The 27,358-nt window shown below is 47.8% G+C and overlaps 1 protein-coding gene across 5 annotated transcripts in view; it reads left to right on the forward strand.

Annotated features, from left to right (window-relative positions):
- The window catches only part of LOC119950919 (lysosomal amino acid transporter 1 homolog), a 44,714-nt gene extending 18,174 nt beyond the window's left edge, over positions 1–26,540 (forward strand). For all 5 annotated transcript variants that reach the window (XM_038773856.1, XM_038773858.1, XM_038773859.1 and 2 more), the window contains exons 4-8: positions 1,198–1,285; positions 16,427–16,578; positions 18,139–18,231; positions 18,396–18,581; positions 24,637–26,540. In XM_038773856.1, coding sequence (XP_038629784.1) covers positions 1,198–1,285; positions 16,427–16,578; positions 18,139–18,231; positions 18,396–18,581; positions 24,637–24,714 — 597 coding nt within the window. In that variant the 3' untranslated portion in view covers positions 24,715–26,540. The remainder of the gene's footprint in view (positions 1–1,197; positions 1,286–16,426; positions 16,579–18,138; positions 18,232–18,395; positions 18,582–24,636) is intronic.
- The last annotated feature ends 818 nt before the right edge of the window (positions 26,541–27,358 follow it).

The following is a 27,358-nucleotide window of genomic DNA, read 5'->3' on the forward strand; positions in this document are numbered from 1 at the left end:
TACTGCTCTAAAAAACTCTCCTGGATGCTCCTTACAAATTCTGCTCCATCTACGCCTCCAACACTACATGAGTCCCATTCAATGTTGGGGAAGTTAAAATCTCCCATCACAACCACCCTATTGCTCCTACATTATTCTATAATCTGTCTATATATTTGTACCTCTACTTCACGCTCGCTTTTGGGAGGCCTGTAGTAAAGTCCCAACAATGTTACTGCACCCTTCCTATTTCTTAGCTCTATCCATATTGCCTCAGTGCTCGAACCCTCCACCGTGCCCTCCTTAATCACAGCTGTGATATAATCTCTGACTAGTAATGCAACTCCTCCACCCCTTTTACCTCACTCTCTATCCCTCCTGAAGCATCTATACGCTGGGATATTTAGTTGCCAATTGTGCCCTTCCCTCAACCAAGTTTCAGTAATACCAATAACATCATATTTCCAGGTACTAATCCAAGCCCTAAATTCATCTACCTTACCTGTTACACTTCTCGCATTAAGACAAATGCACCTCAGACCACCTGTCCCTTTGTGTTCATCATCTCTTCCCCTTAGTCAGATTGAGTTTATTATCTAGAACCTTCTGGCTTTAGTTGCTGCCTCTTTAATGACCTCTAACTTCCTAATCTGGTTCCCATCCCCCTGCCACATTAGTTTAAAATCTCCCCAACAGTGTTAGCAAAAGCACCCCCAAGGACATTGGTTCCAGTCCTGCCCAGGTGTAGACCAGTCAGATCATTATTCTAAAAACAGAAACTTACTTGACTGTTTGCACAGCCCTGTGTGATACTGAATTTTGCAAACCCAGACATCACCATTGAAAACAAGACTAACAAAAGCATGCAGACCAGGCCTCGTACCTGAAGCATCCTCTTTTTAAAAAAAAATATAACCTTAGCGTACCCAATTATTTTTTTTCACAAACCAGCGTGGCCAATCCACCTACCCTGCTTTGGGTTGTGGGAGTGAGACCCACGCAGACACAGGGAGAAACCTGGAGCATCCTCCATAATTATTTTTACTTATGAGTCATTTGGAATAGTTCTGATTCAATTTGTAACCAGATACCAGCACTGGTCATGTGCAAACTTGCTTTAAGGAACGTGTTTTGCTGCTGATTGTTCTTCAAGTGAAGCAAATTATTTAAATTTGTTTTTGCCTGCCTTATCTCTCTTGCTGTTGTTTGTTCTTCCAGACGTACACCGCTGTGTATTATGTTATAGTGGATCTGGTGATGGTAACAATGTATTGTTATTACAAATTGAAGAATAGGTCCAGACAATGTGAGTTACTCTTTGTTAATCCTGTTTAATAGTGTTTCCAGCTGTTTGAAGCCAACTGCCAGATTCTCTGTCATCTCTTATGACTGTCTTTGTAAGAAATTTGTCAAGTCTCTCACATTTTGCATAATGCAATAGATAGAGTTGTCAGGGGTTTGGGTCGAGATAGGCACACGCAGTCCCGGAACATTGTGCAACACAGAAGGAGACCAATCAGCCCTTGCATTGGTGTGATGGCTACAGTTGTCATTCTTTCACTGGACGTAATACTGAATTCTTCGTTTTACCAAATTAAGTATCCAATATTACATTATTAGCTGACACATTCGATCCATTGTAGCCCTTTTGGATATAGATTTGGGGCTTAAATTTGACTGGGAAGGCTACTATTAATGAAGTAGCTTCATTTTACTTGCCAGACTGTTTCAATACGGTTCCACAGATGACAGTAGTGCGCTGATGCGGGGGGCAGCAAGGTGGCACAGTGGCGCCGAGGTCCCAGGTGCGGTCCTGGGTCACTGTCCATGTGGAGTTTGCACATTCTCCCCGTGTTTGTGGGCTTTGCCCCCACAATCCAAAGATGTGCAGGGTAGGTGGATTGGCCACGCTAAATTGCCCCTTGATTAGAAAAAATGAATTGGGTACACTAAATTCTTTTTTTTTAAATTTAGAATACCCAATTATTTTTTCCAATTAAGGGGCAATTTAGCGTGGCCAATTCACTTAACCACATCTTTGGGTTGTGGGGGCGAAACCCACGCAGACATGGGGAGAATGTGCAAACTCCACACGGACAGTGACCCAGGGCCGGGATTCGAACCTGGGACCTCAGCGCCATAGGCAGCAATGCTAACCCACTACGCCACCGTGCTGCCCTTGGGGGTACTCTAAATTTATTTTAAAACGTGTCATGCTCCGGTACATGACCAAAGCCGGTTGGTAGGATTCTCAACCAGGGACATGGACATCATATCAGAAACTGATCCCATCCTCACCTACTGGGCGCGATCTCCCGGCCTCGCCGCGTCCAACTTGGTGATGCGGTGAGGCTGTTAAACCAACCCACATTACACCTCACGATCTGGATCTCGCCCATGCCCTCAAAGGGCGGGATCTAGATTTGCATATTCAAGTGAGTAGTATGCCTCCGGTCCGGAGTCCGGAAGTGTGCTTCTGAACTCCCCTTGAAAAACAATTGCACCGGTGGGTATTGGGTCTCGTACCAGTTGGAAGAAGTGACTAGAATTTTAAATTTGCGGACCAAATTCATGAGTGTTGCAGTATGCAGAGATGTGGATGGAATTTTACCCCAAAATCTTGGACCAGGTGGGATGTAATAATGTAAAATCCAAGTCCAATCTTCCCACTTCTGGTTTTAAACGAGATGGGAATGAGGACAGACAACCAATCAGCCAGGTCCTGGTCGACTGGTTGGTCATTTCTATATTACAATGATGCTGCGTGCTTGAAAGAAAATTCTTTCCAGCCAGGTTTTCCAGGCCTTGGGGAAACCCACCAACTAAAGGAGACCATAAGCCGTAGGAGCGGAAGTAGGCCATTTGGCCCATCGAGTCTGCTCTGCCATTCAGTGGGATCATGGCAGATTTGACATAATCCTCAGCTCCACTTCCCCACTTTATCCCCTTGATTCCTTTACAGATTAAAAATCTGTCTATCACAGCTTTGAACATACTTAATGAACCAGCTTTGACAGCTTTCTGCGGGAAAGAATTCCACAGATTCACTACTCTCTGAGGGAGGAAATTGCTCCTCATCTCTGTGTAAAATGGATGGCCCCTTACTCTGAGATTATGCCCTCGGGTCCTAGACTCTCCCACAAGAGGAAACATCCTCTCAGCATCTACCCTGCAAACCCCCTGAGAATCCGATATGTCTCAATAAGGTTGCCTCTCATTCTTCTAAACTTCAATGAGTACAGGCTCAACCTCTCCTCATAAGAAAATCCCTCCTTACCCGGGAGCAACCTAGTGAACCTGACTGCTTTCAATGCCAGCATATCTTTCCTTAGATAAGGGAACCAAAACAGTTCCCAGTATTCCAGGTCTGGTCTAATTAGTGCCTTGAATAGTTTTTGCAGGACTTCCCTATTTTTATACCCCATTCCCTTTGAAATATAGGCCAGCATTCCATTTGTCTTCCCAATTGCCTGCAGAACTTGCAAGCTAGCATTTTATTCCATCTGCCAAGTTTTTGCCCACTCACCTAACTGGTTTATATCCCTCTGTAGACTGTGTTATCCTCACCACTTGCCTTCCCTATTTTTGTGTCATCTGCGAACTTGGCAATAGTACATTCACTTCCCTCATCTAAATCATTTACTATATGTATTGTAAATAATACTGGCTCCAGCACACATCCCTGTGGGACTACATTAGTTATAGGCTGCCATCCTGAAAATGCCCCTCTTATCCCAACTTCTATCAGTTAACCAATCCTCTATCCATTCTAATATACTATTCCCAACACCACGGGCACTTGCCTAATGAAGTAGCCTTATTGAATTAATTTTGAAAATCCAAGTGTGTTACACCTACTGTATCCCGTTCATCTATCCTGCTCGCTACCATCTCAAAGAATTCTAATTAATTTATCAGACATGAATTCCCCTTTATGAAGCCGTGCTAGCCCTGCTTGATTAAATTATGCGTTTCTTTTTTTTTTATAAATTTAGATTAGCCAATTATTTTTTTTCAATTAAGGGGCAATTTAGCGTGGCCAATCCACCTACTCTGCACATTTTTGGGTTGTGGGGGCGAAACCCACGCAGACACGGGGAGAATGTGCAAACTTCACACGGACAGTGACCCAGAGCCGGGATCGAACCTGGGACCTCAGCGCCGCGGGGCGGTTGTGCTAACTACTAGGCCACCGTGCTGCCCCAAATTATGCATTTCTAAACACTCTGCTATTACATCCTTTATAATGGACTCCAACATTTTCCCAACGACAGAAGTTAAACTAACTGGCCAATAGTTTCTTGCTTTTTGTCTCCCTCCTTTTATAAATAAAGGTGTTACACCGGCAGTTTTCCAGTCCTCTGGGACTTCTCCAGAATTTAGGGATTCTTGGAAGATTACTCACTAGTGCATCCACTATAATTTAAAAAAAAATTTAGAGTACCCAATTATTTTGTTTTCCAATTTAAGGGGCAATTTTTAGCGTGGCCAATCCACCTACCCTGCACATCTTTGCGTTGTGGGGGTGAAACCCACGCAGACATGGGGAGAATGTGCAAACTCCACACGGACAGTGACCCAGGACTGGGATTCGAATCCGGGTCTTCAGCGCTGCAGTCCCAGTGCTAACCACTGTGCCACGTGCCGCCCCCATGCATCCACTATCATGGCCAATCTTGGCTTAATGAATTTTTCCAGCACTTTCTATTTGTATTTGTACTTATTAGCTGTGTTCACTGAGCAGATCCTTCAAATCACGACTTCCGGTTGTGGCCATGCTTAGCTAGGTCGCACGTTCGGCAGCTCCCGCAAAGAACGGACTTTTGGGCCCTTTTGAGGAGCCCCAGCGGCACTTGTACGACGGTTCCCAGTGTGGGAAGGTGATAGTAAGGTTCTCCCAGCACTGTATGGAGTGGACCAGGAGTGGAGCGATCGAAAAAGTGGTTTCGGAGCAGCGAAGAGAGCGGGGGACGAAAAGCAAGATGGCAGCAGGTGGAGATCAAACAGTGGTCGCGGGAGCAGCAGGAGTTCCTCAAAAACTGCTTTGCGGAGCTGAGAGCAGAAATGCTGGCACCAATGAAGGCGTCGATAGAAAAGCTGGTGGAGACCCAGAAGGCCCAAGGGGCGGCGATTCGAGAGGTGCGGCAGAAGGCCTCCGCGAACGAGGATGAGATTTTGGGCCTGGCGGTGAAAGTCGAGGCGCTACACAACAAGTGGCAGGAGAAGTTTGAGGACCTGGAGAACAGGTCGATGAGGAGCAATCTTCGGATTCTGGGTCTCCCTGAAGGAGTGGAGGGGTCTGATGCTGGGACATGTAGTGTTACAATGCTCAACACGCTGATGGGTGCTGGAGCTTTCCCGAGGCCCCTGGAGCTGGATGGGGCTCATCGAGTCCTGGCAAGGAGGCCCAAAGCCAACGAGCCGTCAAGGGCTGTAGTGGTGAGGTTCCACCGCTTTATGGACAGAGAGTGCGTCCTGAGATGGACGAAGAAAGAATGGAGCAGCAGGTGGGAGGATACGGAGATCCGTATCTACCAGGTCTGGAGTGCGGAGGTAGCCAAGAAGAGGGCTGGTTTTAATCGGGCCAAGGCGGTTCTCCATCGGAAGGTGAAGTTTGGAATGCTGCAGCCAGCGCGATTGTGGGTTACGTTTCTGGACCGTCACCACTATTTTGAGACGCCAGATGAGGCATGGACCTTTATTCAGACTGAAAAGTTGGACTCGAACTGAGGGTTTGTTGTTTGGGGGGGGGGGGGGGGGATGTTTACTGTATTGTGGGGGTGTTGTTCTTCTGGTTTTGGGTTGGGAAGAGGGGACATGGGAAGGGGTGAGTGGATATGATGTGGGGGCTGTGAGTGTGGGGGCGCCGGTACTGCAGGGGCAGGTCCCCGCTGTTGGAGGTCGGGGAACTGGGGCGAGGTCGCAGAAAAAGGATCTGCGCCATTGGGGGCTGGGCCAGCTTGGATGGAAAACGCGGGCTTTTTCCCGCGCTAAGGAAGGGAGGGGCGGGGCCTGGGGGGGAAGGGCAGTGCTGGAGGAGAGCGCATATTGATCGGCAGGGGGATTCCCACACTGGGGGATCGGAATGGCGGGAGTGGCCGGGGTCAGCAGGAGTCAGCTGACTTATGGGAGCGTAATGGAGGGAGCAAAATGGCTGGACGGTGGTCTGGCTGGAGAAGGGGGGTGGGGGGGGGGCACTGGGTTGCTGCTGTATTGGCCAAAGGGGAGCTGGAGGTACAAGAGGGAGTCGGGGCGGGGGTCCGCTGCCTGGGGGACTGGAGGGCGCGGGCACGTTCGGGCACTTAAAGGGACTGAAGGCAGACGTGGTCGTGCTTCAGGAGACGTACTTGAAGGTGGCAGATCAGGTCAGGCTGAGAAAGGGATGGTTTGGGCAGGTCTTTCACTTGGGGCTGGATGCGAAGAATAGAGGAGTTGTGATACTGGTGGGGAAGCGGGTGTCATTTGAGGCGATGAATATTGTGGTGGATAATGGAGGTCGATACGTGATGGTGAGTGGTAGGTTGCAGGGGACGCGGGTGGTACTGGTGAACGTTTATGCCCCGAATTGGGATGATGCCGGATTTAAGAAACGTATGTTGATATTCGGCTGTAGTCATCTCGGACCACGCCCCGCATTGGGTGGAGCTGGAGTTGGGGGAGGAGAGGGACCAGCGCCCGTTATGGTGCCTCGATGTGGGACTGTTGGCAGATGAGGAGGTGTGCGAGCGGATCTGGGGGTGTATTCAATAATACATGGAGGCCAATGATAATGGGGAGGTGCAGGAGGGGGTTAGTCTGGGAGGCTTTGAAGGCGGTGGTTAGGGGAGAGCTAATTTCCATTAGGGCCCATAGGGAGAAGAGAGAGAGGAGGGAGAGGGAGAGATTGGTGGGGGAGATATTACGGGTGGACAGGAGCTATGCAGAGGCCCCCGAAGAGTGGCTGCTCAGGGAGCAACGAAACCTCCAAATGGAATTTGATCTATTGACCACGGGAAAAGCAGAGGCGCAGTGGAGGAAAATGCAGGGGGGTATATGAGTATTGGGAGAAGGCGAGCCGGATGCTGGCACATCAGCTTCGTAAGAGGGAGGCAGCGAGGGAGATTGGTGGGATTAGAGATAGAGGGGGGAATACGGTGCGGTGAGAATAAATGAGGAATTTAGGGACTTCTATGGGGATCTGTATAGGTCTGAGCCCCCGGGGGGGGGGGGATGCAGCGATTCTTGGATCAACTGAGGTTCCCGAGGGTGGAGGAGGAGCAGGTGACTGGTTTGGGGGCGCCGATTGGGCTGGAGGAGCTGGATAAGGGATTGGGGAGCATGCAGGCGGGGAAAGCTCCGGGACCAGATGGGTTCCCAGTTGAATTTTACAGGAAGTATGAGGACCTGCTGGGCCCGTTGCTGGTGAGAACTTTTAATGAGGCGAGGGAGGAGGGGACCCTGCCCCCGACAATGTCCCGGGCACTGATCTCGCTGATTTTGAAGCGGGACAAGGATCCATTGCAATGTAGATCGTATAGGCCGATTTCGCTCCTCAATGTAGACGCTAAGTTATTGCCGAAGGTTCTGGCCACGAGGATTGAGGACAGTGTCCCGGGGGTGATCCATGAGGACCAGACGGGGTTTGTGAAGGGCAGGCAGTTAAACACGAATGTCCTAAAGGCCATGCAGTCGGGGAAAGCCCCGGGGCCGGATGGATACCCAGTAGAGTTTTACAAGAAATTCTCGGAGTTAGTGGACCGGTCTCGCCTAGGGTTTTTAATGAGGCAACGGACAGAGGGGCCCTGTCGCCGCCGATGTCGCAAGCCACCATCTCGCTGATACTGAAGCGGGACAAGGACCCGGAATCCTGCGGGTCATACGGGCCAATCTCCCTGATCAATGTGGATGCCAAGCTCTTGGCAAAGGTCCTGGCGATTAGAATTGAGGACTGCGTACCGGAGGTGATTGGGGACAATCTGACAGGGTTTGTGAAAGGCAGGCAGCTGACAGCTAACTTGAGTAGATTGCTTAATGTGATCATGATGCCCCCGACAGGCAAGGAGGTGGAGGTAGTGGTGGCAATGGACACTGAGAAGGCCTTCGACCAGGTGGAGTGGGGCTATCTGTGGGAGGTGCTTGGACGGTGTGTTGTTCCTCGTGTCTTAATAAAGCTCGCAGTCTCAAGTGTGGAGAAGATGCTTTATTGTGAGTTCGTTCAGTTTCCAGAGCTCGACCTAGAACTACCTTCCAGTGCTAACTACCAGCTTTGCTTGCTGTGTGTCCTGCTTACCAGCCCCCCTGCTGTGAAGAGTGTGTCCTCACTTCCTGTCCTGATGTATTTATATGGCTCTCCCGTGCTCCCTCTAGTGGTCGCTCAGTTGTGTTGCATCTGGATAACTTGTGATCACCACATCCCCCTTTTTCTCTTAACATATTTTCTGAACATCGTTAAAGAAAATTGTATATCCTGTCCCAGTGTATTTATAGCTCTCCCGCTCGTGTTTGCTCTGTTGTTTTTGTATCTGGTCAATCTACGATCACCACATCCCCCTCTTTCTCATTACATAGTTTCTGTACATCATTAAGGAAAATTATACAAAACAGTAACTTATGATATGCGTATCTATACAAGTGATGATGCTATTGCCTTAGTTAACAAAGCCAATGTATTTATATGTCCAAACTTAATAAACACATTTATGAGTCCAAACTTGATGAATTCGTTCAGAGCTTTTTTTTTTTCTTGTTGTTGTTGATGACGTGGTGATATTGATATTGCAAGTCCGCTGTGAATGTTGTTGGTGTTCCTTGTTATCTTAAGTACCCAATGCGTCATCCCGAGGTGTTTGCATGGTCACATCACTGATGTTGACTGGCATGGACTTTTTTTTTTTTTGTGCTTGTGGTGTTGATTTATTGTCTCATCCGCCTTGGATGCTGGTGTGCTTGCTTGTTCTGGAGCAGACGTGAGTTTGTGCGATTCGTTGTCATCCCATGACATGTTTGTAGTCTTGTTATCGTTTTGCAGTGTGCTGTGGCATCGTCCATCATGTGCCAAGTAGTGCCATTGTGTACAAGTCGTTGTTTCATTGCTGTTGTTTCTGTCGTTCCTGTTTTTGTTGTTTCCGTTGCCGTACTTGTCGCTGTTTTTGTCGTTTCCGTCTTTGTTGTTGTCGCTATCTTTGCTCCTGACTTTGTTGTGTTTGTTGCCATTCTTGTTGTTTCTGCCTCTGTCGTCGCTATCTTTGTGCCTGACGTTGTTGTTTGTCTTGTTGCGCTTCATGTTGCTTTTCTTCTTGCTGTTGTCGTTCTCGTTTCTGCTGTGCTTCTTGCTATTGTTGTTTGTCTTGTCGCGCTTCATGTTGCTTTTCTTCTTGCTGTTGTCGTTCTCGTTTCTGCTGTGCTTCTTGCTATTGTTGTTGGTCTTGTCGCGCTTCATGTTGTTTTTGTTCTTGCTGTGTTTCTTTTGACTTTTGTTTTTCTTGTTATACTCTGAGTGTCCCGAGTGGATAATTTGAGTCATTGAGCATTCCGCCTCGCGAGTGGTGCGAATGATCTGATGTTGCATCGGTGCAGGTGACATCAATCAGTTGTGGAGAATTGGATTCCGCATCTTTGCTTTCTTGGTGCTCGTCTTCCGGAGTCAAAGTCTTCTTGATTACATTTGACGCGGTGTCTGTGGACTCTCGGCGCTCCTCTTCTGGAGTCCAAATCTGCATGATTTCAGTTGACGTGGTTTCTCTAGACTCTTGGTGCTCCGCTTCTGGAGTTAAAATCTTCATGATTTCTGTTGATGTTATCTCACTGGACTCCAGGTGCTCCTCTTCTGGAGTCAAAATCTGCATGGTTTCTTTTTGTTTGATGTCTCTGGACTCCAGGTGCTCCTCTTCTGGAGTCAGAATCTGCATGGTTTCTTTCGGCATTGTCTCTGTGGACTCCAGGTGCTCCTCTTCTGGAGTCAAAATCTGCATGTTTTCTTTTGGCGTTGTCTCTCTGGACTGTTGGGTGGCCCGACTCTGTGCTTTTGTACAGACAAGCTGAGAACTGTCAGTCTCACTGTGATCCTGTACGTCGAGTGCGAGCACCTTGTCACTGTTTTCGCTCTGTGCTTCGGTACAGACAAGCTGAGAACTGTCAGTCTCACTGTGATCCTGTACGTCGAGTGCGAGCACCTTGTCACTGTTTTCGCTCTGTGCTTCGGTAGAGACAAGCTGAGAACTGTCAGTGTCACTGTGATCCTGTACGTTGAGTGTGATCACCTTGTCACTGTCTTCGCATGCAGTGGGCAGAGGTGCATTGTCTTCTTCTTGTTCCTGTGAGCGTGTTGGACTTTCATAGTCCGCTCTTTCTTCTTGTTCCTGTGAGCGTGTTGGACTTTCATAGTCTGCTTTTTCTTCTTGTTCCTGTGAGCGTGTTGGACTTTCATAGTCTGCTTTTTCTTCTTGTTCCTGTGAGCTTGGTAGACTTTCATAGTCTGCTTGCGGTTGCTCAGGTACAGCGGGTTTACCTTCATGGTCTTGTTCATGCTTGGTGTCCGCCCGGGAGTGTTTGCTTGCATCCCTGTTGGCGTCTTTCATCACTCGCACTGTGGAGCCTTCCTGTGCTCTCTGTGTGGCGTCGTCTTTGTCTTGGGTATTGCTGTCATCCAATGTATCGACGAGCTGCCATGGCACCATGGTGTTGGATTCATCCACCATGAGTAGAGTCGTGTTGAGCTTTGCAACGGTGTTGCTGATGCTGTGATCAGCATGTCCAAATAACTCCTCCATGTCTGAGTAGTATTCTTTGAAACCCATTTCATCTTCGTTGGCTTCTTCTACCACGAGTTGATTCGTGTTGAACTTTGCGACCGTGTCGCTGATGCTGTGAGAAGCATATCCGACTGACTCAGCTGTGTCTGAGTAGTATTCTCCGAAAACCAAATCATCCTGGTTGGATTCTTCTACCACGAGTTGATTCGTGTTGAACTTTGCGACCGTGTCGCTGATGCTGTGATAAGCATATCTGACTGACTCAGCCATGTCTGAGTAGTATTCTTTGAAAACCAAATCATCTTGGTTGGATTCATCTACCACGAGTTGGTTCGTGTTGTGCTTTGCGACCGTGTTGCTGATGCTGTGATAAGCATATCCGACTGACCCAGTCAGGTCTGCGAGGTAATCGTCGAAAAACAAATCATCTTTTGTTGTTTCGGAATTCTTTTTGTTCGCTTCACTGTGTGTGGTGAAGGCAGCTTTTTCCAAGGTTTTGTGCAAGTTGTTTTTCACTGTTGGTTTAAGTTCAGGCGTTTTTCTGTGTTCTGAGGCAAGAAAATTTGGTTTTACCACTTTAAGTGTCTTGTTTTCAATTTTCGGGCATTTCCCTTTTAAGTGGGCGTGGTCAGGATTCTCAGACGTCATGACGTCACGCGTTGGAACGACTTGCACATGCGCAAATCGGCTTTCTTTCCTTGTGCGGTTCGGTGTCCATTGCGCATGCGCGGCTTGCGCATGCGCATGACGGTCCGCGACGAAGACTTTTTTTGACTGCGCATGCGCGGCTTGCGCATGCGCATAACGATCGGCGCCGCGATCTTTTGTAAACTGCGCATGCGCGACTTCCGGTTCCGGCGCATGCGCGACTTCCGGTTCCGGCGCATGCGCGACTTCCGGTTCCGGCGCATGCGCAGACGCGATTTGTAGTTCTTTGCTTACCAGAGACTGCAAAATGTGCTCCGACGCCATTTTATCGCGGATTTCAGCGTTTTTTCTTTCTAAAAGTTGTAAGTTACCTTTTCTTTCCGATCTGGACTGGATTTCAGCGTTTTGGCTTTGTGAAAAATTCATGTTATTTCTTCTTTTTGATCTGTACTGTGCATTCGCGATTTCCTGATCTTTTTGTGATTTTTTAAGTCTTGCATCACTCAGTCTCTGTGCAGTTTGGACTGTGAGCATGCCTTGCTGTTCAAATTTCTCACAGTACTCTTCAAATTTGTTTAGTAACGTTTGTAAGCTGTTCCTGTCTTCACCTTTTGAGTATTTAAATCCATTATACACTTTCCTATTGACAGGCCCTTCGATGAGAATTGCTATTTTAATTTTGTCTGAGGCTTCTGCAACATCATTAGCTATGAGATAAAAATCGAACATTTGTTTAAACCTTTTCCAGACATTTATTACATTACCAGTCGTGTCCAGCTGAGGTGGGTATCCATGCCACATCCTCGAATTAGCGATGTCTTCCCCAGTCAAATGTCCAGTAGGAGATTTCCATGCCATTTTGTGCTTTCTGTATCTGCAGCTGAGTTGTCCTGTCGTAAGCGTCTGAAATCACTCCTGGGTACCATGTGTTGTTCCTCGTGTCTTAATAAAGCTCGCAGTCTCAAGTGTAGAGAAGATGCTTTATTGTGAGTTCGTTCAGTTTCCAGAGCTCGACCTAGAACTACCTTCCAGTGCTAACTACCAGCTTTGCTTGCTGTGTGTCCTGCTTACCAGCCCCCCTGCTGTGAAGAGTGTGTCCTCACTTCCTGTCCTGATGTATTTATATGGCTCTCCCATGCTCCCTCTAGTGGTCGCTCAGTTGTGTTGCATCTGGTTAACTTGTGATCACCACAGACGGTTTGGGGAGGGACTGGTGAATTGGGTCAGACTACTGTTCCAGGCCCCAAAAGCTAGCGTTAGGACGAACAGGGTAGTGTCAAATTATTTCAGACTACTTTGCGGGACCAGAGAGGGATGCCCACTCTCTCCGTTGCTGTTTGCGCTGGGCATAGAGCCGTTGGTGATTGCGTTGAGAGCTGCGAAGGGATGGAAGGGAATGACCAGGGGTGGGGTGGAACATAGGGTCTCTCTCTATGCGGACGACCTGCTCCTGTACGTGTTGGACCCACTGGCCGTGATGGAAAATATACTGGAAACACTGAGGAAGTTCGGCTGGTTTTCAGGGTACAAATTATATATGGCCAAGAGTGAGATGTTTGTGGTGCAGGCAAGGGGCCAGGAGAATAGACTGAAGGAGCTGCCATTTAGGCTGGTTGAGGAAAGTTTCCGATACTTGGGGGATACAGGTGGCACGAGACTGGGGCAGGTTGCACAAGTTAAATTTGGCCAGGGTGGTGGAACAAATGAAGAGGGAGTTTCGGAGATGGGATGCACTCCCGCTGTCACTGGCGGGGAGGGTGCAGACTGTAAAGGTGACAATAGAACATAGAACAGTACAGCACAGAACAGGCCCTTCGGCCCTCTATGTTGTGCCGAGCAATGATCACCCTACTTAAACCCACGTAACCCGTATACCCGTAACCCAACAATCCCCCCATTAACCTTACACTACGGGCAATTTAGCATGGCCAATCCACCTAACCCACACATCTTTGGACTGTGGGAGGAAACCGGAGCACCCGGAGGAAACCCACGCACACACGGGGAGGACGTGCAGACTCCACACAGACAGTGACCCAGCCGGGAATCGAACCTGGGACCCTGGAGCTGTGAAGCATTGATGCTAACCACCATGCTACCGTGAGGCCTGTAAATCCTCCCCAGATATTTATAAGGTGCTCATGAAGGGGGAAGAGTCTCAGGCGGAGGAACTGAAACTCAAATGGGAGGAGGAGCTTGGCGGGGAGATGGAGGACGGGCTGTGGGCAGAGGCCCTGAGTAGGGTAAACTCAACCACAACGTGCCAGGCCCGGCCTGATTCAATTTAAGGTCATTCACCGGGCCCACATGACGGTAGCTTGGATTCTTTGGGGTAGACGATAAGTGCGCTAGATGCGGGGGAGGACCAGCAAACCACGTTCACATGTTTTGGGCATGTCCTAAGCTTAGGGGGTACTGGGAGGGATTTGCGGGGATCATGTCTCGGGTGCTAAAAACAAGGGTGGTGATGAGTCCAGGGGTGGCAATTTTTGGGGTTTCGGAAGACTGGGGAGTCCAGGGCGAGAAAGAGGCCGATGTTCTGGCCTTTGCTTCCCTAGTAGCCCAGCGGCGAATACTGCTGGCATGGAGGGACTCAAAACCCCCGAAGACCGAGCTACGGCTTTCGGACATGTCAAGTTTTCTGGGTATGGAAAAAATTAAGTTCGTCTTGAGGGGATCTGTACTGGGGTTCGCCCGAAGGTGGCGATTAAAATTGATTTTTTTAAAAAGTTAAACACGAATGTGCGGAGGCTCTTAAATGTGATCATGATGCCCTCGGTGGAGGGGGAAGTGGAGTTAGTGGCGGCTATGGACGCGGAGAAGGCCTTCGATCGGGTGGAGTGGGAGTATCTCTGGGAAGTGCTTAGGAGGTTTGGATTCGGGGAAGGGTTCATAAGGTGGGTCAGGCTGTTATATAGGGCCCCAGTGGTGAGTGTAGCTACGAACCAGCGGAGGTTGGAGTACTTTAGGTTGTACCGCGGGACGAGGCAGGGGTGTCCCTTATCCCCCTTGTTGTTTGCACTGGCAATTGAGCCGCTGGCCATGGCACTGAGGGAGTCTAGGAACTGGAGGGAGGGGATTCGTCCGGGGGGGGAGGAGCACCGGGTGTCGTTATATGCTGATGACCTGCTGTTATATGTTACAGACCCAGTGGAGGGGATGGTAGAGGTTATGCGGATCCTTAGGAGTTTGGGGACTTTTCGGGTTATAATGTGGAGAAGAGTGAGCTCTTTGTGGTGCATGCGGGGGACCAGGGAAGGGGGATAGACGAGCTACCGCTGAAGAGGGCGGAGAGGAGCTTTCAATACCTGGGGATCCAGGTAGCTAGGAACTGGGGAGCCCTGCATAAGCTCAATTTGGCACGGTGGGTAGAACAGATGGAGGAGGATTTCAAGAGATGGGATATGTTGCCACTCTCCCTGGCGGGTAGGATGCAGTTGGTCAAGATGATGGTCCTCCCGAGGTTCCTGTTTGTGTTCCAGTGCCTGCCCATCCTGATCCCCAAGGCTTTTTAAAAAATGGGTAAGCAGGAGCATTATGGGATTTGTATGGGCGAATAAGACCCCGAGGGTGAAGAGGGTGTTTTTGGAGTGTAGCAGGGACAGACGGGGGCTGGCGCTGCGAATCTATGTGGCTATTATTGGGCATCTAATGTGGCGATGATCCGTAAGTGGGTAATGGAGGGGGCGGCGTGGAAGAGGCTAGAGATGGCGTCTTGTGTGGGTACAAGTCTGGGGGCGCTGGTGACGGCACCGTTGCCGCTCCCGCCAACAAGGTACACCACATGTCCAGTGGTGGCGGCGACTCTGAAGATCTGGGGGCAGTGGAGGCGACATAGGGGCGAGGAGGGGGCCTCGGTCTGGTCCCCGATATGAGAGAACCACAGGTTTGTTCCGGGAGGGGGATGGATGGGGGGGTTTCTGAGCTGGCATCGGACAGGGATTTAAAAAATGGGGGACCTATTTATTGATGGGACTTTTGCGAGCCTGGGGGCGCTAGAGGAGAAATTTGGGATACCTCCTGGGAATGCTTTTAGGTACATGCAAGTGAGGGCGTTTGTGAGATGGCAGGTGAGGAAATTTCCACGCTCACAGCACAAAGGATTCAGGACAGGGTAATTTTGGGCGTATGGGTTGGAGAAGGCAAGGTCTCGGCGATCTATCAGGAAGTGGGGGAGGCCTCGGTGGAGGAATTAAAGGGCAAGTGGGAGGAGGAGCTCGGGGAGGAGCTAGATGAGGATCTGTGGGCTGATGCCCTGAGTAGGGTTAATTTCTCCTCCTCTTGCGCCAGGCTCAGCCTAATACAGTTCAAAGTTGTTCATAGGGCGCATATGACGGGGGCGAGGATGAGTAGGTTTTTGGGGTGGAGGACAGGTGTGGGAGGTGCTCGGGGAGCCCAGCAAATCACGCCCATATGCTCTGGACGTGCCCGGCGCTGGAGGGGTTCTGGAGGGGCTTTGCGAGGACTATGTCCGAAGTGGTGAACACCTGGGTCAAGCCGAGCTGGGAGATAGCATTATTCGGGGTATGGGACGAGCCGGGAGTGCAGGAGCTGAAAGAGGCCGGTGTTCTGGCCTTTGCGTCCCTGGTAGCCCGGCGGAGGATCCTATTAATGTGGAGGGATGCAAAGCCCCCAAGCATGGAAGCTTGGATCAACGAAATGGCAGAATTCATCAAGCTGGAAAGGATAAAGTTTGCCTTGCGAGGGTCTGTGCAGGGGTTCTCCAGGCGGTGGCATCCATTCCTAGACTGTCTCACGGAACGTTAGGTGGCGGTCAGCAGCAGCAGCAACCCCGGGGGAGGTTGGTTTTTCTTTTTTGTTTAGTTTAGAGTGGGCCGTTTTCCTTACTGGCGTGTTTATTTGTTAAATGGGGATTATTGTATTTTGTTGGAAATCCCATGTATAATTTTTGCTTGTTTTGTGCTTTATTCCTTTTTCTGTTTGGAGTATTTTGTTGAAAATCGTTGAAAATTTGAATAAATATATTTTTTAAAAAATACTTCAAATCACATCAAAAGAATTAAAATGTTTCAGATGTGCAAAGCATTTAAAACTGTGGTTTATTTCAGATGGGACTGCAATCAACGCCATTGCTGTATTTATGATACTCGGAGCAACTGTCTCCTTGCTACCAGAGGAAGGCATTGGGTCTCCGATTCAAGGGATGCAGAAGTTCACTAGCCGTTCTCTATTGACTGTTTCTGATTTATCCGCTAACCAGGTCAGTCCTAACTTCACCATCACCTTCTGCACAATTGATATAATCTGCCCGAGTCTACGTGAGTTTATCTCGGACCAGTCACATCCTTTAACGCACAGATGTTCAAACATTTTGTCTTCCATGAGCTGTTTTGGTGTGTATTCATTGAGTCTAGGCCAGCTGTTTAACGTGTACCATATCTCATATGCCTGTGGCTGCTGATGCAAATAAATCTTGGTATTTGTGGATTTATTCACCAATTTAAAAAAAAACTAAGAACTGCCTTCCGCAAACCTCCAGTCTCAAAAAATACCAAACTGCACAAATCATCCTTGCATCTCTTAATTGCCAGAGGTCCTTGGGTGACCAATGCTTGGAGGTTGCATGGAGCCTGGTACAAGCAGTTTGAATATCATGAAGGGACGGAATTGAGGAAATGGATCCCTGGGTGATTAACTGAAGAGAGAGAAAATGATGAGCATTCAGAACCTTAATCCTCAAACCTGTATTAAAAACCTCTCCATGTTGAACATCTCTGTCTAATCTCACTGTAACTTTCTCTGCCCCAATGTAAAGACCCCACACCTAACACCCACTCACCTTCCATTTCCCTAGATTCTCTACGTAACTCATGAGGTAGGAACAGAATTTTGCCCGTCGAGCCTTTTCTGGCATTTAATGGCTGAGTTGCGACCGAACTCCACCTATCTGTCTTTGCCCCATATCCTTTAATACCTTTGGTGATTTAAAATCGCTCAATCACATTCAAAATTGCTCAATCTCATTCAACAGTCTCCATCGGAATCGCTCCTTCTCCATCGGAATCGCTCCTTCTCCATCGGAATCGCTCCTTCTCCATCGGAATCGCTCCTTCTCCATCGGAATCGCTCCTTCTCCATTGGAATCGCTCCTTCTCCATCGTAATCGCTCCGTCTCCATCGTAATCGCTCCACCTCATTCAAAATTTACCATTAATCCAGGATCAATTGCAGTTTACAAAAGAGTTACCACCTTCGACAAGCATCTTGTCTGTAGAAGTGTTTGCTGAAATGCTTTCACACCTTTTTGTAAATCCCTTCTGTATCTGTTTTCACAGATCAGGTTTAACTGTCCCTTTTTCTAATTCTACTAGGCTGAGGATTCCGTTTATTTTTTTTGCTTTCTCAACTATGGGGAAAGAAAGTTTTGATAGCTTTCTCTCTCTCTTTCTCTCTGCTCCTTTGGTAATTTCTAAATATATGCTGAGTGTATATGTCATGTGCCAACTTTATTGTGAACCCAATCAAATAAGCTGCTGTCTCCTTTTTCTATTTCTATTTTTATTTTTGAAAGTTTTGAATAATTGGTTAGAAAGCTTGATTGTAGCAAAGTTCCTCTCCTGACTCCATTTGGAATCTCAGAAGTTTAATTGCAGGGAAAAATAGTCTCGATTGCCTTTCAACCAGACCCACTGTGATCTCAGTGAATGACGGAGCAGGCTCAAGTCGAGTCGGCCTACTCCTGCTCCCAGTTCACATGCATTTGTAAAATTGGTTCTCCTTTTATTTATCTTGCGTTACCCTGTCGTTTTGCCATTTGCAGGAATTTACTACGAAAGAAATCATTGGTTTTACGATTGGCACCTTGTCGTCTGTGTTTTACCTGGCATCAAGGTTGCCTCAGCTGATCAGAAACGTAAGTGTTTGAGGCTGTTGGACTGATGGTCACTGTGCAGCACTGAAGCCAGTCGTGCACCCAAACCCCCAAAAGACTGGCGGGGGAAGGGGGGAAGCATAACCAATATTTCTTGTGTAGCTATTTGTATTTTCTTATTTAAAACGTGTAACTTTTCTTCTCAGGTGCAAAGGAAGTCGACGGAAGGCATCTCCCCCATCCTCTTTGTCCTGATGGTTATAGGGAATCTTGCATACGGCCTGAGTGTGATCCTGAAAGTCCCGAGAAAAGGGCAAAGTGAGGTTAACTACATGGTACATCATTTACCCTGGTTGATCGGCAGTCTGGGAACCATGGGACTTGACCTTTCTGTATCCTTTTACTCCCCAAGTCTCCTTCACTGTACCTGGTGGCCAGATATTCTGAAACGGCCATCTTGGAACTCGACTGGTGACTGCAGATAACTGTACCACCTGGTGTGGAATGGCATTGCGGGGCCCTGATTCAATTTATCACTTCTCTAAGTTGCTGGCACCAGCTAGACTGGCATTAGTATTGCCAATGTTGGCCTTGGTGCTCGCTGGGCTGGTACTCATGCTCACAGCTTATCCAGTCACTCCTTCTGGACACTGCGTATGTACGACGGGTGAGGGGCAGTGACTTGATTGTGATGCTTGCAAAGGTGAATAGCCTTATCCAATCTAGATTCGGACATGAATAATGTGCACTCAAGTGAGGGCCAGAAAGGGTGGCTTACTCATTAAACTAAACCATAGAATGTTCTTCCCGCCCAGGAGGAGCGAGATAAAGGATGGAATTCTCCCCTGGCATGTTTGGTGAATCTGGAGAGAACCAAAAAGTCTGAAACTTTTTGACTCTCGTAAAACGTTGAAATCATGTTGCGATTTGGCCATACCTCTTGACGGGTGGAGTGAACGTCAATTGCATCCATCAATGGTAATTAAAACAGCTGCCCAGCAGTGTCCCATCAGGCGTTCCAATCTTGTCATGCCAGCGACATCAAATCCGATTCCTAAACCGTGGCATGCACAAGATGGCCCTCAGTTGGCAAGAGACTTTGAGGTGAGTGCAGCAAAGATTTCTAGCCTGGTGCTGCTCTGCTCCTGAAGAGCTGTACACCACTCCGCCAGGGCAGATTGGTTCATGCCCCTCCCTCTCCAGGCAGAGTAGACCACTGCTAGAGATGCACCTGGACAGGGTAGCACAGTGGCGCAGTGGGATAGCCCTGCTGTCTCACGGCGCTGAGGTTCCAGGTTCGATCCCGGCCCCAGGTCACTGTCCGTGTGGAGTTTGTACATTTTCTCCGTATTTGCATGGGTCTGACCCCCACAACCCAAAGATTTGCAGGGTAGGTGGATTGGGCATATTGAATTGCCCCTTAATTGGAAAAAATTAATTGGGTACTCTAAATTTATATAAAAAAAAAGAGTTGCACCTGGACGGTGTTAACTCCTCTGACCTGCCAGTCTGGGCTTGTATAACCCAGAAGCAGCAATCCCTTGAAAGAGGGTGAGCATCTTTCTAGATTTAATTTTTAGTCGATTTTGCAATGTGCTTTCAGTTCCCTATCAATTGGTGAATGCCCTGACATTACCTGAACAATCAAAGTATTTCCTTTATTCTGTTTCAGTTGTTTGTATTGTGTTTTTTTTAAGGAAAGCCTTTAACTAGATATCCCGGGGCAGGGGGAGGTTTTCCTATGAATATTAGGTGGTGACTTTAGGACAGCCCTGTGCACCTGTATGGGGAGAGCTGTGAGCGGGGGAGAGCTGTGATAGGGTTGGGGGATGGCTGTGAGTGGGATTTCTGAGTGTCGTGCACTGATGGGGACCTTTTGCTTTTTGTTAATTGTAGTGTTTCCTTTGATACCTCGTGCATTAGCTGTCAGACTGTTCAGTAACGGCGAAACTGAGGTTGGGCAAGAATCCAACTTGGACTCTTGGGATGAAAGCCCCTCCTGTAACCACTGCGCCACCGTGCTGCCCTATAGTTCCCCATTTTATAGAGGTTTTTTTTTTCCTTCTTGGAAGATCCAATATGAACGCACTTGACTGGTTTAGACCTTTTTCTACTGAGCATGGGCCTACGAGTCACAATGATCCCTGATTACCGTTATCTCTGGAGATTCTCTCAAAGGTGCTTTGTGTAGAGTGAATTACTTTGAAGTGCAAAGTACCATAGTACTTAGTACATAGGGGCTGGTTTAGCACAGGGCTAAATAGCTGGCTTTTGAAGCTGTCCAAGGCAGGCCAGCAGCGCGGGTTCAATTCCTGTACCAGCCTCCCCAAGCAGGCGCCGGAATGTGGCGACTAGGGGCTTTTCACAGTAACTTCATTTGAAGTCTACTTGTGACAATAAGTGATAAGCGATTTTCACATAGTACCGTAGCACAAAGTGACAGAGAAAAAAGGAGCAGGAAGAGGCCGTTCGGCCCTTCAAGCCTCCGCCATTCATTATGATAATCTTAATAAATAGTCTTCAACAATTGTTACATGTCGACTAGGCCATTTATTCTCACTGGGGTTTCGCACCAAAACAAAATAAAACTATAGATCCCCATCCACCGGAGTTCCAAGTTGGGATACCGTCACGGATAACGTGCATGTTTCGTGACAGTGTGGAGGGATTCTATGAGGCGAGGTTAAGTAGGTCAGCCCTGGGCAGCACGGTGGCACAGTGGTTAGCATTGCTGCCTACGGCGCTGAGGACCCGGGTTCGAATCCTGGCCCTGGGTCACTGTCTGTGAGGAGTTTGCACATTCTCCCCGTGTCTGCGTGGGTTTCACCCCCACAACCCAAAGATGTGCAGGTTAGGAGGATTGGCCATGCTAAATTGCCCCTTAATTGGAAAAAATAATTGGGTACTCTAAATTTATTTAAAAAAAAGTAGGTCAGCCCTGTATTCATTGAAGTTTAGAAGAATGAGAGTCGACTTTATTAAGACTTAGAAGATTCTTCCTAAATTAAATGTAAACATCTACTGATAATTTGAACAAAGGGACAAGAGGACAGGAATTGCCAGTCCTAGCAATCAATTAAATCATAGTGGATATGTACGTCAAGTGCATTTACTTGCTTTCAATCCATATGACACACCCTTGCCTAACAAATAATCTCTCCGGTTGTGAAAATTTCTCTTGACCCAATCTTCATAGCTTTTTGATATACCCCAGTTCATGATTCCCACCAGATTGAAGGCATTGCTTACTCCCCAAGTATTTTAATCCTCTCAAAATAAAGTTTCCATTTGACTTCAGTTTATCTTTAGTACTCGGACATTAGTTTTGAAACAGTTTTTTTAGGCTGCTGAATGCACAAGTCTTTCCTCAATCCTTGTCCGTTGCTGGTTAACAAATATCCTGATGTTGCTCCTCGTGGACTATTCCCTCATTTCTGCATGTTGAATTTCACGTGCTGTTCTTTCACCCACATATTTGTTTAAGTCCCTTTGGAACATCTTGCTTCTATACTCATAACTTGGTATTATCTTCTGAAGCATCTAGCGAACTATGCCAACAGCGCTCATTGTATTGATCACTCTCTTTAAACAGATGGTTTTCTGAAGGCCTCCTCCTCTTTCACTTGCATGTCTGTTAATCTACTAAAGTCTGTGCATCTCTGTGGCTTAATATTCATGTTTTTGTAAATCTTTCCTTCAGTACTCTTAAATAGGGCACGCCGTGAACGCGGCAAGATACCCATATCATTGTCTGGCTCTTGAAATGTGTATGCCTTTCCTGCTTTGGTGACACCGTAAGTAAAAACCAAACGGTTCTGTCCATTTAAAACATCCTCAATAAGTGGATTTACTGCTCCAAATACTTCAACTCATTTGGTTTCTGGCCCATAAACATGAATAAATGTAAAACATTGAGCTATTTGGCCAATTCCTCGAACACTACATCAGGAACCCAAAGAAATTTGTATGTGTCAGGGCAAACACCAGTTGAGTTTTCTATTGATACACAGTCTTGTGATTCATTTTGTGCAACTTCAGCTTTCGTGAAAGGTCTAATACAAAGATGAACACACATACGATCCTTTGAACCTAAACATTTTTGTGGAAGAGCCACGAGTGATGAATTTGAATTTTGTTCCCGGCAAAGTTCATCAATCAAATCCTTTCTAATGGCTTCAAAATCCTCCGCCGTGGACATCTCCTGTGCATCATTTTCAATTCCTTGTGATTGTACAAATGACGACTTGGAGTTTAATACTGGGTCCGTTCTGGACTACACGGACTGGGGATTATCATCTGTGTCGCACAAACGCCAAAGAGCCCCGCAGTTCAAAAGGGGGACGTACACAAGGGAAGAGGGCGACCAACCTCACCCACACCAACCAGCCAAGTAACGGGCTGCTCTAATTGCCGCCACCGTGCTCTCCATTCATTATGATCATGGCTGATCATCTAACTTGTCTAGATATTGAATCGACTATTGTATAATTAGCCCCCTCCCATATCCTTTAATCCCCTTTACCGCAAGTGCTACATCCAACTGCTTCATTGAAAAAATACAATGTTTCAGCCTCAACTACTTCCTGTGGTAACGCATTCCACAGGCTCACCACTCTCTGAGTAAAGAAATTTCTCCTCATCTCTGACCTAAATGGTCTACCCCACATCCTCAGACCGTGACCCCTGGTTCTGGACACCCCCACCATCGGGAACATCCTTCTTGTATCCCCCGTCTAGTTCTGTGAGAATTCTATAGGTTTCCATGAGATTCCTGTCATTCTTCTGAACTCCAGTGAATACAATCCTAACGGACTCGATCTCTCCTCATACGTCTGTCCTGCCAACCCAGAAATCAGTCAGGTAAACCCTCCAGAGAAAGAATACCCTTCCTCAAATAAGGAGACTAAAACTGCACACAATATTCCAGGTGTGGCTTCATCAAGGTCCTGTATAATTGCAACAAGACATCCCTGCTCATGCTCTTGAATCCTCTTGCTATGAAGGTGCCTTCTCTACCACCCACTGCACCTACATGCTTACCTTCAGCGACTGGTGTACGAGGACACCCAGATCTCGTTGCACGCTCCCCGCTCCTAATTTATGGCCATTCAGTTAATAATCTGCCATCTCGTTTTTGCTACTCAAGTGGATAAGTTTGCATTTATGTAAATTATGCTGCATTTGCCATTCATTTTTCCACTCGCTCAACTTGTCCAAATCAACTGAAGCATCCTCCTCACAGCCCACCCTCCCTCCTCACAGCCCACCCTCCCTCCTCACAGCCCACCCTCCCCCCACACAGCCCACCCTCCCTCCTCACAGCCCACCCTCCCCCCACACAGCCCACCCTCCATCCTCACAGCTCATCCTCCCTCCTCGCAGCCCACCCTCCCTCCTCACAGCTGACCCTCCCTCCTCACAGCTGACCCTCCCTCCTCGCAGCCCACCCTCCCTCCTCGCAGCCCACCCTCCCTCCACACAGCCCACCCTCCATCCTCACAGCTCATCCTCCCTCCTCGCAGCCCACCCTCCCTCCTCGCAGCCCACCCTCCCTCCTCGCAGCTCATCCTCCCTCCTCGCAGCCGACCCTCCCTCCTCGCAGCCCACCCTCCCTCCACGCAGCCCACCCTCCCTCCACGCAGCCCACCCTCCCTCCTCGCAGCCCACCCTCCCTCCTCGCAGCCCACCCTCCCTCCTCGCAGCCCACCCTCCCTCCTCGCAGCCCGCCCACCCTCCCTCCTCGCAGCCCGCCCACCCTCCCTCCTCGCAGCCCGCCCACCCTCCCTCCTCGCAGCCCGCCCACCCTCCCTCCTCGCAGCCCGCCCACCCTCCCTCCCTCCCTCCCTCCCTCCCTCCCTTGTGTCGTCTGCACAGTAAGCCCTGGCAGCCATTTTTATGAATGAGGTTCTCCAGGCAGCACAGAGATGAATGACCAGTTAATATGCGAGTTTAATATGGGCCTGCTATTTGAGAGGGAAAATGTTTGGCATTAAATTGGTCCTGTCGGTGAAACTGAGGGAGGAAAAACCCGTTTTAAAATGTATTGGAGCAGAGTGGAGGGTGGTTTACTCTGAAACTCGGCCCTGCTGTGCCTGGAAGTTGTTTAGTGATGAGCCCGAGTGCCTGAGATGTGTGGCCCCTATGAGGGGAGATGTCTGGACCCTATGAGGGGCGAGCGACCAATATGGTCACGTGACCCGGAAATACCAATGGGGACCAGGGTGGGCTGTTCACCGCAGCAGATTCCTGGTGCTGACTGGCAGCCACGAAGCTGCAACAACTCTGAGGGAGTTTGGTGTAAATAGACGTTAGTTGTTCCACACCCGAGTTGGCGAGCCAGAATTATTACGGTGCCAAAAATGGGCAATGTTTGCTTTGCATTTACCAGCGTGATTTATCTCGAATGCACAAATTCAGTATAAAATATCCTTAATTACATTTCTGTAGATTTTGTGTCAATTTTTTATATATCGAGATCAGAACCCCGAAGAAAGAACGCCGCTGATTTTCGCAGGCGGACACTGAACTTGGGCAGGATGAGAGGACAATATGAACGGCACGGTAAATGAAACCAGTCTCGTAGGAAAACCTGGTTTCTTTTAGAACACAAGACCTATCCAGGCTTTTATTGAATTTCAACACGTTTAATTGTTTTTTTTAAAAAGAAAATATTTTGGCAAGTAATCTGATTTCGAATCATCAAGAGAGAAACTGCAAACATCAGAGCTGGTCATGCACTTCCGCAGTCCAGCTGACATTGACATACAGCTACTCCTGCAAACTCATCAGCCTTTGAAGCCACTGACAGAAATATCTGGATTGAGTGGGTGTAAAGCGCCTCTCATTGTGCCACTTCAGTTCTTCATTCGGGACTGGCGCTTTCAAATTGGCTTGTCCACTCGGCTGCCCTGGGGCGATTTGTCACTTCTGTCCACGGAGCACCGTTATTGAAACATTGGAGACCGATACCAGGCCGTTTTCATGTCAACAGCAGTCAGTCTGGATCAGTGGTGCTTTGGAGGAACTGAATCGGCAAAATCAAATCCCACTTTGAAAGTCACGGTCGATGGGCTTTGACATTCTGATATGGCCAACTATCAATACCTGTTACAACAACTGCAAAACCACATCTGCTCAGGATGACCAATAGAACTGCCTAGACAGGATTGTTGTTAACTATACTGCAATATTTTTGTTACTTTACGTTTAGACAGTTATTGGATTCAGAACGCTGAATATAAAAGGCCACTACGTACAGGAAACGGTTTAATCCTGGAAGGGTAGAGCTCCCTGATAATTGTATTGTCCGCTATGCTCCTGAATCATTCAGTATAGGAAGAGCGGTTAGGTGGATTGGCCATGATAAATTGCCCCTTGGTGTTATGGGATATCCAGATTAGGTTATGGGATTACGGGTATAGGGCGGAGTGGATCGGTGCAGACTTAATGGGCCGAATGGTCTCCTGCACTTTAGGGATGCTATTAAAAAAGTACAGTACCTGTATCCCAGCAACAACCAGATGTGTATGGGAGGGAGTGTGATGGAGCAAGGGGAACTTAAAACAATTGGTGCTTGATTTTGTTTAAGAGTCTTCACTGGAACCAGAATGGGAGGCCAAAGAGTTTATATTTTTAATACGTTGCAGATCTGATCAATATTCCTTTGATCTTTCCATTCTTGCTCCCCAAACTGTAATTACTCTGTCCTAAACACGTCGTCTCCTCCATAAAGTGTGGGAGCAGAAGCAGGCCATTCAGCCCTTTGAGTCTGCTCTGCCATTCACTGAGGTCACGAGTGATCTGATGTGACGATCCTGATCCTTATCCCCCCTCCCCCCCGCGAGGTATTTATTGAGATTCGTGGACTCATCCACTCTTAAGTTAGTTTATTTTTGTAGTGTCTGAGGGAGAGTGTTGAACATGCCACCCCCTTTCCTCCTGCATTTGGTCAAGTTTTTAAAAAGCCAGGCTTGACGTTGCCTCTTTTAAACCGTTCCCTCTCCTGACTTTGAGAATGTTTGCTGCTCGGATATATCCCACTTGACCTTTCATCTTGCTTTTTAAAAAAACAAACATTTTAAACCTTGTGACTCACCACAGTATTATCTGGGGGGGGGGGGGGGGGAGTTCTAATCTGTGTATGATGCATGTTAGATATGGCCTGAATAGACTATTAACTGAGCACTTTATATATGTGTAGAAGTTTCTCAGATATTTCCCATTCTATCTAATGATGCAACGAGAGCAATTTAATTTCAAGTTGCATATTTGTTATTTTTAAATCGGGCTTCTCGTTTGGAGCCACTGTTGGGACTCTTTACCACAAAGCTTCACTTCCATGTGCATTTTTTTAAAAAAATAGTCATGCCATTTTCTACCTCTTAATTTTTGTAAGCAATGGTTAGCTCCAGTCACTGCTTCATTCCTTGGCCTGAGCAACTTAGTTTGATAACCAGCCGTAAAATAATTATCTGCTTGGCAGCTGAATTGCTTCATTTATCTCAAAAAGGGAAAAGGGGTTGGATTGATGAGGGGTTGGCTAGTTTATCTGCGCCGTTAGCCACTGACGCTGCCCAGCATTGAGGCAAAATTGCGAATGGTGGGCGCTACATTTGAAATTTCAGTCTTGGCTTATGTTGGAAATAATTTTCTTTTTTTTTAAAACCTGGATCAATGCCGGTTGCTGTTCTGTACCTGGTGGCTGTCTGATCCAGACCCCTGGAGTGCACGCCCCCTTACCACCAGGGTAAGAGAAAAATGCAATTCCACCACAACCTGACCCATCCCAGGGCAGGGAGAGGACCCGGACCCAACTAAGCAACCATGGAACAAATCCCTCAGAATTTTGAAAATACCAGTGGTTAGCACTGCTGCCTCACTGTGCCGAGGACCCAGGTTCGATCCCGGCCCCGGTCACTGTCTATGTGGAGTTTGCACATTCTCCCCGTGTCTGCATGGGTCTCACCCCCACAACACAAAAGGATGTGCAGGGTAGGTGGATTGGCGGACTAAGTTGCCCCTTAATTGGAAAAATTAATTGGGTATTCTAAATTTATAAAACAAAAATAATTTTGAAAATACCCATTTTAAAATGTTCAATTCACAATTGGCCCTAGTCATTTTCAATCCTGCCTTGACTCCATTTCTTTTAATATCTCACTGAGCAAAA

This window comes from Scyliorhinus canicula, chromosome 16 (assembly GCF_902713615.1).
Source record: "Scyliorhinus canicula chromosome 16, sScyCan1.1, whole genome shotgun sequence".
Classification (NCBI taxonomy): domain Eukaryota; kingdom Metazoa; phylum Chordata; class Chondrichthyes; order Carcharhiniformes; family Scyliorhinidae; genus Scyliorhinus; species Scyliorhinus canicula.